Raw genomic sequence first — 11,955 nt, 5'->3', positions numbered from 1 at the left:
CATTAGAATACTTTAATATACCCTTAAATTCATAAACTTTACCTTGGCATTCAATTAAAAAGAAGTCATAACCCTTACCTTAACCTAGAGATGACCAATAGTGCAGGTCAATCCAACCCATCAAGCCCAGCCCACCTCTTGGGCCGTGTGGGCTGAGCCCACGAAAAGCCCGATCCAGCCCAGCTCGAACCGTGAAATTGGTGGGTGGGCCGTAGACCACATTTTTTGAGCCCAATCCATGAAAGCCCGCTACTAAAACCGCCCAACCCGGTCCACAAAACTGGTCCAGCCCAATCTAAGTAATTAATCAACCAAATTGTGTATATTTAATCAAATTGTATATAATTTAATCAAATTGTATATATTATAATTCAATTAACTTCAAAATTAATGGAATTATTCATTAATATTATCAATTGTATATTTTTAATTAATCTTTAAGGTTTTATGTAACAATAATAACTGATTCCAATGACTAAATAATTTTGAAAAAAATATTATCATGCAGGTCCGCCAGCCCAATAGGCCCACGAACGGCCAAATGCGTTTCTCGAAACGTGAAAATCGGTAACAGATCGGTGTGGGCCAACATTTTTCAGCCTGTGGACCAGCCCAACAAGTAGGAACTAGTCCTTCTGATTTCGCACATCCAAACCGTGAATTTTACGGGCCGATCTCGGGCCGTGAAGTCTCAACCCGGCCCACTTAAGCCCGCGGACCAGCTTATCCAACCCGCACCAGTGGTAGTCTCTACCTTAACCCATATAATCTAAACCAATAAATATAGTACCAAATAGTAGTCTATTTCAGTTGAACCATGCGAAAAAATTCAGCCTTTGAAGACGTTAATTTACCTGTACTCGACTATTAGCAAGTAATAGCCTAATCTTAAAGTGTATGAAACGTAGAATTTATTGAATTATCATTCTTTTCCCCAATATAATTTACATATTAAACCATGACTTGATTCGTTAGTCAACAAATATGTACTAAGAATCAAAGTACACCGTACTAATTTGAACTAACAGTATTATATAGAGCTTCAAAAAATCAACGATATTACACGTACTTAATAAAATAAAGAAACTAAAACAGCAATTTGGTAATTTAAGACGTATTAATAAACGTAACCTTCTTTAGTTCTCTATAAAGATACCTTCACAAACTTGCACTAAATCACAGACAAACTCTATTTCTGCACCATATATAAATCATCTTCTTGTAAGTTCTGTGTTTTGATGGGGTTCAAAATTGTGGTAAGTCTACTGTTAGTGGCCATCCTAGCAAGTACAAGCTTGATTTCTGAGTTCCGGTGCATCAATGAGATTGCAAACAGCCGACTAAAACATTCCCTACAACGTGAGTTAGTCCATCAACCACTGTCAGGGACCCTTCCCAGACTGCCAAGAAGGCTGTTACAGACTCCTCGCAGACCACCAAGACCACGACCATCCACGCCACCACCTCCTGAACGTGCTCCACCAACCATTTTTTCCGCACCAGCACCAACACCAACACCAACACCAGCACCAGCACCAGCACCAGCACCAGCACCAGCATGGGCACCCCATCCTCTAGTCTATAGGTAACATTATCGCGGATCACCTTGCTCATGGGGATGGGAAAAAAGTAAACAACTATACATCCTCATTATTCCAAGATTTTCTGAGATTCAGATTATGTATTTCAATGTAAATATATAACCCATATGTGTATTTCTTTGTACCCAGTCGACTTCTCTTAGTTCTCTATATTGGTTTTCAATCTATAGTAGTACTGCAAATTTTTCTGGGCGTAAGTGTCCAAATTTCTCCACCATCAGTTTTGGTTAGTTCTCAATTCTTAACACAGAAACTTTGAAGAGTTGCATCACTTCAGCCTTCAAATTTGATGTTGCTCAACATGCGGTTGACTTTTGCTGTGTTACATATTTGCCACCTTAGCAATGCTATACTCACAATTGCAATTATAAAATTCTTCTGGCTCGTTTGATTAATGGTCGTAAATGGTATTAATGGTAATGCGTTGTAGTACAAATTTGCACAGAAAACTCATGTCACACTACTAGAAAAACCTTACTTTGGGGACGCTTATTGTTCGACGCCTCGGCATAAGTGCGGCGCGGTTTTAATTTATCCCGCAATATCTCGACGCTTTTAAGCGTCGAGAAGGTTGCCCACGCGTTAAAAGCGTCCTCATTACCCGTGAAATAGAAATATTAGCTAGCTTATCACTGTATACTCCCGCTCGAAATTTTAGAGCGAGCAAATAAATTAAAAAATAAAAAAATCCCCCCCACCCCCCACTACGCGTACTATCACTCAACTGCATAATAAGCGAAATTTCAGAGCAACTGGGTAGTTAATGGTGAAACCCTATCTAATCAATTCTTCTCAATTCGCTCATAATTTCTCGCCATAATCTTCGTCTTTGATCATCAGGTATGCCTTTTTCTCTTCCTATCTTTTTCGTTCCAATTGTTCGAACTTCTGTTGAAGTTTTCATCTCCTACCTATCAACAGTCTTGAAGTAATTGGAAAGCTGCGAGAATTTCTCTGAAATTTCAATAAAAGTGTTCTTCTTCGCCATTATCTTCTGCATCATATCAGGTAATTTATGCCTTCTGTAAATTGTCTCGAATTGTTGTTTTTTTTGATGAATTTTGTAAATGTCAATCTATTTTTTCGAATTACAATTGAATTCTTTGTCTTCAACCTCCCATCAATTTAGACTTGAAATTTTCATGCCTTTTTTTAGCTCACTGTCAATCTCGAACTGTCTAGAATCTGTTTTTTAAATTCTAAAGGTTTTTCTTGCCTTTTTTTTCTTCAATCTCAAAGATATGATTTTTGATGGAATTATTGTAAATTGAATAATTAAAAGGCCTCTCATTATACAATATACAAATGTCGACTAACTGAAATTTTTATGCTTTATTGTTTCTTGAAATTTTCATAATTCAGTGCAATAAGTTGATTTCCTTTACATGCCTGAATACCTGATGTACATGCAGTATCTGTAATGAATTGGAAGTGTTGATTTTTCGATGAATATGGAGAAAACTATTTATGTTGAAAGTTTCGTTGTGGTTAAGGTATGCCATAAGCAGGAAACACAGAGAAGGAAACTAGATTGACACCAATTAGCTTTACAGACTTCTACATGTCTGTGTCTTTTTTTAAACTTCAGTCACTAGAATAATAAACTTTTTTTTCTTCGGCAAAACGTAATCAACTATTCCCGCCTACATTATGGATTCATAGTATTTTTAGCTGTCGTTCTGTAATTTTTTTATGTTGATTAAAGGAGGGCTTTTGGTACCATCATGCAGAGCCAAATTATTTAATGCTGGTTTACTGGATTCCTGAAAGTATTTCTACAATTCCTGCAAATGCTACACATCGCGTAGGAGTTGGTGCTATTGTCTTAACAGAGAACAGAGAGGTAATACTTTGTTCTCCTTATTCTGATATATGTGCAATTGCTTGATCAGTTCATTTCCATAAATCCGTTGCGGCGCTTTCTCCTACATAAACAAATGATGGTCTATATGATGTGGAAATGCTTTTGAAGAATCATTAAATTGTTATTCCTTTCCTTGTACAACGGTATTAGTAGGGCTATCTAGATTTATGTCAAAAGACTGCGCGCTACTTCCTCGATTCCCCTCTCCCACTTTTTATTTCCTCAGGTTTTCAATGATCTTACTACATTTCTGTCTGTTTACACAAGTTTTCACCATACTAGAGCTTATGAGGACTGTAACCATGACCCTTATTCGTAATTTTGGCTCTTTTGGATGTGTAATTGGCCCCAGTGGGCAGCCCTTTATTGTTCTTATGTAGTAATAGCTTATGCTACTAGTGATCCATAGGTCTACTTCCCTTTTCTCCTTTAGGGTGCCCTTCCCCATCTTCTACCTCTTTTCTAATATCATGTGATTTTATGTGTGTAGCTATCTAGATTGTATGTCAAAAGACTGCTTCCTCGATTCCCCTCTCCATTTTTATTTCCTCAGGTTTTCAATGATCTTACTACATTTCTGTATGATCTGTTTGATACTGGCTTTTGTAATTATCTGGTTGTACTCCTTGAATCAACTCTTATATAAATAAATAAGTTTTGATATTGTTTATCATTTCCAATTCTCTTGAAAATTTTGTGTTTTATACTCTTTAAGATTTTGATCAGTAAACTATCAAAATTGTTATGATGCCTCTGTTACTTTTTATAATTTTCTCACGTGGAACCCATCAATCCCAAGGTTTATGATTCGAAAAGCAAAGAACATTTTTTTTTTCTGGTACGCTTTCAAACATAAATTATCGTAGAACTATTTCTGGACAATAACCATGCAAGCTTCCAAAAGATGGAGTCTGACAGACTGACACTATCTGACTCTAGTAGCCAAGGCTGAGTTACATAAGTTTTCATATATAGTAATATAACTGCCTAAGCCTTAAACTACTCCAGCACGAATTGTGTTGCTGAAGTGTGGACATATAGGGTAAATACGCAAAATAAATCAAATAGATAGGGAACGTACATAACAATTCATGTTAATCTAGATATGTTAGGCACTGAGTTCAATTTCTAGATATGTTAGGCACTGAGTACATAACAAGTCATATAAGCAAGAGTATTTCGTTTAGGTCATGTTTTATGTGAACTATTTGAAGATATATGTTCATATTTTTTTTCTTCTTAATATGGTTCTTATTTGTTATCGTATATATATTTTTTTTGTAGACATGGATTCTAGTTGGATAGATTTACCAAAAGGCCATCCCGCTTATTATAATGGTTGCATGAAATTCTTAGAGCTTGCTAAAGAGACTCTTGTTGAAGGAAAAACTCGATGCCCATGTAATAATTGCAAGTTAAACAAATGGTTTTAGTTGGAAAAAGTAGGCCATATTCTATTGTACGGTTTTTATAAGAACTACAAAAATTGGATTTTTCATTGTAGTCATCAAGTGGGTAACAACTTAGGGCTCCATAGTGATCAAGCAAAGGGAGTAGGTCGAGATGATATTGATGGGTTACTAAATGCAGCTTTTGGGGTTGGTAGTCCACAATCCACTAACGAACCCCCGTTATTAAATGAGTTAGATTCTGATGACGAAGATATAAATGAGATGCATGAAGAGGTAAATTTTCAATTCGAGGTAGATGATGAATATGTATCAATTAACACCGACGCAGAAGAGACAAAGTACAATAGACTCAAGGAAGCTTCTAAAGAGAGTCTATATGAGGGGTGTACTACTTTTTCAAAGCTATCGTTTCTATTGCACTTATTTCACCTTAAGTGTATGTTCCACTGGTCTACTGAGTCTTTTAATAAATTGGTTGAACTTCTATTAGACGCATTTCCTTATATTATGGAGTTCCCATCGTCTTATTACGAAAGCATGAAGATAATTAAAGATTTGGGTTTAGGTTATGAGAAAATCCATGCATGTCCAAATGATTGCATGTTATATTGGGGGATTTTCCGACAAAAGTGAGTGTCATATTTGCCACACACCAAGATGGCAAAATGTGAAAGGCAAGCAAGGTGATACAAGTGAGAAAGGTAAAGAAACATGTATGAAGGGGGTGCCAGCTAAAGTAATGCGGTATTTTCCTCTCATCCCTAGACTAAAGAGGCTTTACATGTCATCTAATACTGCAAGAGACATGAGATGGCATTTTGACCGCAAGGACGATAAAATTATCACCCACCCGGCAGATGGAGAGGCTTGGAAAAAATTTGATGATAGATATGAGAAATTTGCTAAAGATCCTCGTAGTGTTAGATTGGGTCTAGCAAGTGATGGTTTTAATCCATATCGTCTTATGAACACTAATTACAGTACATGGCCAGTGATTCTGATTCCTTATAATTTGCCTCCTTGGCTTTGTATGAAGTCATCATCATTTATTTTGTCCTTGATTATTCCTGGAAAATATGGTCCCGGTATCGATATTGATGTTTATTTGCAACCACTAATGCATGAGTTAAAATTGTTGTGGGAAGGTGTAGATGCCTTTGATGTTTATAGTGGAAAAAACTTTAAACTACGAGCATCCTTACATTCCACTATAAATGACTTTCCTGCATATGCTATGTTGTCGGGTTGGAGTACAAAAGGTTATAAAGCTTGCCCTACTTGTGCCAATTCTACTTGTTCATATTATTTTGGTGGTAAAATTGTCTACCCCGGTTCTCGAAAATGGTTACCGATTGATCATCCTTACCGTTCTCAAGCTAATTTATTTGATGGGAAAGAGGAATATGGCCTTGCTCCGGTTCATGCTAGTGGGACAGAAATTTTGAAGCAGCAAGAAGAAGTTAATTATGTTTATGGGAAATCAAAAACGGTTCCTAAAAAAAGAGGGAGAGAAGAAGTTGAGGATGATGAAATTGATAATGATAATGATAAGGTTCTTTGGAAAAAGAAAAGTATATTATTTGACTTGGAATACTGGGAACATAATCTTCTTAGACACAATTTAGATGTTATGCACATTGAGAAGAATGTGTGTGATAATCTCTTAGGAACTCTTTTAGAAACCGACAAGAGTAGAGATGATAAGAAAGCTAGGGAGGCTCTGAAACAAATAAATATAAAATCTCATCTTTGGCTTCAAACGCATCCTAATCGTGTTAAAGAGTATATGCCTCCAGCTTCATACAACATGGATAAAGAAGAAAAAGAACGTTTTTTAAGAGTCTTGAAAAAGCTCAGAGTTCCTGATGGTTATGGATCAAATTTGCAAAGATGTGTGAACATGAAGGAGCGTAAACTTATTAATATGAAAAGCCACGACAATCATATCCTCATGCAAGAAATCCTTCTGTTGCTTTAAGAGCATCAAATGCCACAAAAGTTATTGATTTGCTTGAGGAGTTGTCGTGCTTTTTTAAGAAGATTTGTTCAACCACCATTGATAAAGGAGAGTTAGATACCATTCAGTCAAAGCTTGTGCTGACCCTTTGTAAGATGGAGAAAGAGTTCCTCCCAACATTTTTCACAATTATGGTTCATCTACTAATTCATTTAGTGGATGAGGTTAAACTCGGTGGACCTGTTCATTACAGGTGGATGTATCCTATTGAAAGGTCATTATTTCTAATTTCAATTTTCTTTTAATTTGTTAATTTTTTTATATAAAAATCCATCGCAAATCTTCTCTTATCTCTTTCATACTCACGATCTTCATATATATTAAGGTACTTGGCCTTTTTGAAATCTCATGTTAGCAATAAAGCACAACCTGAAGGGTCTATAGCCGAAGGGTTCCTTTTATGGGAGACAATTACATTTTGCTCGAGATATTTAGAAAGTGTTGAGACCATGTTCAACAAACCGAAAAGAAATGATGACGGGGTTCCACACGTCAATAACTATCTATACAACTCAGGATGTCGCGTAATTGGAAAGAGAGAAAATGTTCGTCTTGATGACAAAAGTTTAAAGCAAGCACATCGCTATGTTTTACTTCATTCAGATGAGATGAAACAAGTGTTTGAGTAAGTACCATTATTGGTTATCTAGTGAATGTATTAATTATAACTTTAACAATATTTTTTTTTCAAATTCTTAAGTGATTTCCTCCAAGTAAAGCGGCAAGAGCATCGAGTGGGCGAAATTGCGGCGAATGAATATAATGAAAATCAATGGAGACTTAACGAATTCTCCGATTGGTTGCAAAACCAGGTTATATGCTTTAAAATTTCGGGTTGCCTTAATTATTTTATATATCAATCAAAGTTTAACTAAATATTTTACCTGGAATTATAGATCCATAACCCAGATGATAACACATTAGAAGGAAAGCTGAGAAAAGCGTTGGCCGGTGGTTTAAGCAATCGCGGTAAAAGGATGAAAAGCGTCATTATTAATGGATATAAATTTGATACCGTGGATCGTGAACGATTTCGGAAGACACAAAATTCTGAGTGATGGTTGAAGCCGATGGCCAAGAGTATTATGGAAAACTGAAAGAAATTTTCGAACTTGATTACTATGGTTCATTTAGGGTTGTAATGTTTCGTTGTGACTGGGTTGACATTCGTAGGGGTTTTAAAACATACCCAAGTGGCAGAGTTACTGTCAACTTCTCGAAGTTGATGCACACTGGTCGAAATTTGCATGATGATCCATTTGTTTTCTCTTCTCAAGCAAAACAATTTTTTATGTCGAGGATGAGATACAAAAAGGATGGTTGCACGTAATTAAGACTAAGCCCAGGGACTTGTTTGATATACCCGAGGATGACGAGATTCTAGAATAGAAGGGTTTTGGGTTTTTAGAATTTTATCATTGTTCATTTGTGGATTTATGTTTTGATTTTGGATTCGAGTTATTAACTTTTATTTAATGGTACTACTTTGTCTACTCCACATTTATCTTTCTTATTATTCCTCTGTTTGCATTTCCCTCTTGATTTCACTCTATATCTACTTAAAAATTATGTAAATGAATGTGATATGTTGTGGATTATTTTGATTGGGTGAAAGCTTTGCTGAGGATATTGATTATTGATGTCGTATTGTATCGATTTATAGTATAAGCCACTTAATTAGGCTTTGTTGTTAATTTTTTGGTTAATTGCTTCATGCTCTGTTGTTCAGATTGGAGATTATTGTTGTTTTTCCGTGTCTTAAGTTAGCATGTTAATTAAAGGAACTAAGATTGGATTAAAAAAACTTAAGTTCTTGCTATCATTATGGGAAAAGAAAACCATATTATAGGCTTATAGCATAGCTACTATGATGAGAACTCTTTAAACTGTTCTTCGGATAAGTTGGTCGAGGGAAATAGAAGTTTTCATATGATACTTTATATAATGAGTTTGTTTGAGTTTTTGACGTTGGCACCTTTGATCTTTTAAAGAACCTCTTCTTTTTCCTAGTAAAGCATATGTACATCAGTATAAACAAGTAATAATGCTTTAAATAGCAGTTTGAGATTCTCTATCTCTTATACATGGCCTCAGGTCTGAGTTTCTTTTTGTAGGCCAATTGATCTGTTGGCGTTCAGTCTATTAGCTGGATTAAGGAGAGACCCTCTTCCCCTTGAGCATAGGCTTTAATTGATCTTTAAGTTACCATTATTATATGATATATTCCCATACTGTTGACCGAATTGTTTGGCTTCTATTATCGCTTTATTTTCGTTTCCCAGTTGGTGGTAGTTCATTACTTCAAACTTTAGAGACCATTGTGTTGATTATGCATTATAAAGATACTTTGTGGTGTTGGATTGGATATTTACATCTGTCTTGTTCTCTGGATGAATCAAATTTCCCCTAATCTAATCAGTTTCTTTTTCTTCCAACATTTCAGACACTGGTAAGGTTGATTTGGTAATGAATGTGGTTGAGCGTGTGAGTGGAGGTTTCTCGGCTGGTGGTGGAATTTCGAGTGGGTAAGAAAAGATGATGTGATAATGTTATATACAGTCTCCAAAATGATGGTTTTAAAGCTATGTATATGTTTATTCTGAGGCACTATGGTTGCATATGCATTTACAGGATAACAAGTGGCCCTTTGTCAGGTCTAATTGGAAGGTACTATTCTGTTGCTTAGAATTTTTATTCTTTTAATTGATAAAATACATATTTCCTCACATTTAGGCTTACATGCTATAATGATCCTAGAGTACTTCCTAATACTTTTTAATCTTATTCGAGACTCTAAGAAAAGAAATTACGTATGCCCTGTACATAACCGAAAAAGTGCATAATTCATATGATAGAGAAAATAATTTGCTCTACTGTTTAAACTATTTAGAATTTCCAGTCTACTTTGGGGGATACGAAACAAGTTACACACCTTATTAGATGTAGTAATGTACCAATGTGTCTGTGTAGATGTCTACAACGTTATTTAAGTCTCTAAATATAGCATCGACACTATTCTTTTCACATTTGAAAATCACATTTCAAGTTTCATTAAGTTCACGTAAAGCCTTTGTGAAACTATTAAAGGTTCACCTAAAGCTGAAAGTGCAATTATTACTAACAAACCTGTAGTCGAATTAGTTTTCTGACATGGTGCTGGAGAAACAAAAACTGGATCTGCTGTGCTAAAATTTTTGGATTCCCTGTAGCTAATAGCTAATAATTTCAAGCTTCAAATTCAATGCATCATACAGGCCGATGCTAGCCTTATCTTTTCCTATCGTCATAATCTGAAGCTATGATAATCAATAATGTAGATGTAAATTGTAATTTTGCTTCATTTTAAATATTATAGTAGTTTTCAGAAGGGCTTGATCATTATCGTTTTTTGTCTTGCAGTGATATATTATGACTTATCGAGGGAAGAGAACGAGGGACGTACATGCAGATGACCAGCCCAGTTCATTGTCTTCACAGTCACCAGGTGCTGCTGCTGCACACAACTCTCCTTCGACCGAAAATGCATCACAATCAAACAAAAAACAAATCCTTCAATCACAGTCATATGAGGTTCCTTCTAATGTTGAATTTGGACCATTTTGCCCACCAAGTGCCACCACAACAAATCCTTCAATCACACCAAGTGCAACAACTAGCAAACCATTAGCTATATGGAAAAACCCTCCTTGTATCACATCAAAACCACTCAAAATCCCTCCTGCTTCTTCTACTCATACCCCACCACTCAAGCCTTCTACTATCACATCCAAACGGCTCAAAATCCCTCCTCCTTCTTCTACTCATACCCCACCACTCAAGCCTTCTACTATCACATCCAAACCGCTCAAAATCCCTCCTCCTTCTTCTACTCATACCCCACCACTTAAGCCTTCTACTATCACATCCAAACCGCTCAAAATCCCTCATCCTTCTTCTAGTCATATCCCACCACTCAACCCTTCTACTAATACATCCAAACCGCTCAAAATCCCTCCTCCTTCTTCTACTCATACCCCACCACTCAAGCCTTCTACTATCACATCAAAACCGCTCAAAATCCCTCATCCTTCTTCTGGTCATATCCCACCACTCAACCCTTCTACTAATAAATCAAAACCGCTCAAAATCCCTCATCCTTGTTCTGGTCATATCCCACCACTCAACCCTTCTACCAATACATCAAAATCGCTCAAAATCCCACATCCTTCTTCTGGTCATATTCGAGCATCTCTCAACCCATCTACTAGTACCCCGCTCAAAATCCCTTCTAATTCCTTTGATCCTATCCCACCTAGTAGGTCGCCTTCTAGTCATAACCCCCGTACTATCTCACCTCTTAACCCATCAGAATCCCGTAAGCCAACAAAGCAAAAAGAGGGTGAAGAATCATTAATGAAGTCGAGAACATCAAAATCTGTACGGTCAACATCATATCCAGATTGGCCTTCAAATGTTCAATTTGATACGAAGGAAGAGGTTATGACAAAGGGTAATGTCTTTCCTTGATGGTCTACTAGGATTTTGACTTATATTGGTATCTATTATATCTATTTATGCTATTCTAATATGTTTTTATGCAACGTCATCCCATTATTTATCTCTATGCAGATGCTGAAGGTAACATCACATTGGTTAGTGGTCCTATTCCGACAATCAGTGTGTGGAGTAACAACGGCGTTAAATACTGTGTTGAATTCAAATATGTGGCTATCTAAGTGAGTTTTTTATTTTTCTGTTTTTGAAATGGATTCGAGTTAATTCCGTTTGCAGTCTCTCATTTCTCCTGCCACCAATTGGGATAATACACAAACTGGGAGTCAACAACTTGGTTTTTTTTAGGGTGACTAATGTTTATAATGATGGCCAGGGATGCTGACAGCTTAATGAAGTTTAGGACATGTGAATGGCCTTACTGATATGCTGGATGTCACTTGATCTAAACATGTTACTGTTTTTCCTAAGGGATGAAACAGTAGTTTGATGTTATTCTAGGAGGGTAATGTTTATGAAGTTGGAGAATTTTGATATGGAAATTGATTTTGCTAACGCCTGTAGATGGAG

General features: G+C 36.3%; 1 protein-coding gene across 1 annotated transcript; it reads left to right on the top strand.

The window, feature by feature from the left end:
• Positions 1-10,302: 10,302 nt before the first annotated feature.
• On the top strand, positions 10,303-11,609 carry LOC125493669 (proline-rich extensin-like protein EPR1). Its single transcript, XM_048637150.1, has 2 exons — positions 10,303-11,383; positions 11,503-11,609. The coding sequence occupies exons 1-2, from the start codon at positions 10,303-10,305 to the stop codon at positions 11,607-11,609; spliced, it is 1,188 nt and encodes a 395-aa protein (XP_048493107.1).
• The last annotated feature ends 346 nt before the right edge of the window (positions 11,610-11,955 follow it).

The sequence above is a fragment of the Beta vulgaris genome, chromosome 9 (genome assembly GCF_026745355.1).
Source record: "Beta vulgaris subsp. vulgaris cultivar EL10 chromosome 9, EL10.2, whole genome shotgun sequence".
NCBI classification, from domain to species: Eukaryota; Viridiplantae; Streptophyta; class Magnoliopsida; order Caryophyllales; family Amaranthaceae; genus Beta; species Beta vulgaris.
This window is presented reverse-complemented; position numbering and strand designations above follow the sequence as displayed.

Excerpts from the sequence above, each read along its gene's own strand:
- LOC125493669 (XM_048637150.1), top strand. The coding sequence starts at position 10,303 with ATGACTTATCGAGGGAAGAGAACGAGGGACGTACATGCAGATGACCAG. Across the intron at positions 11,384-11,502 it reads GGAAGAGGTTATGACAAAGG|ATGCTGAAGGTAACATCACA; the intron begins GTAATGTCTTTC and ends ATCTCTATGCAG.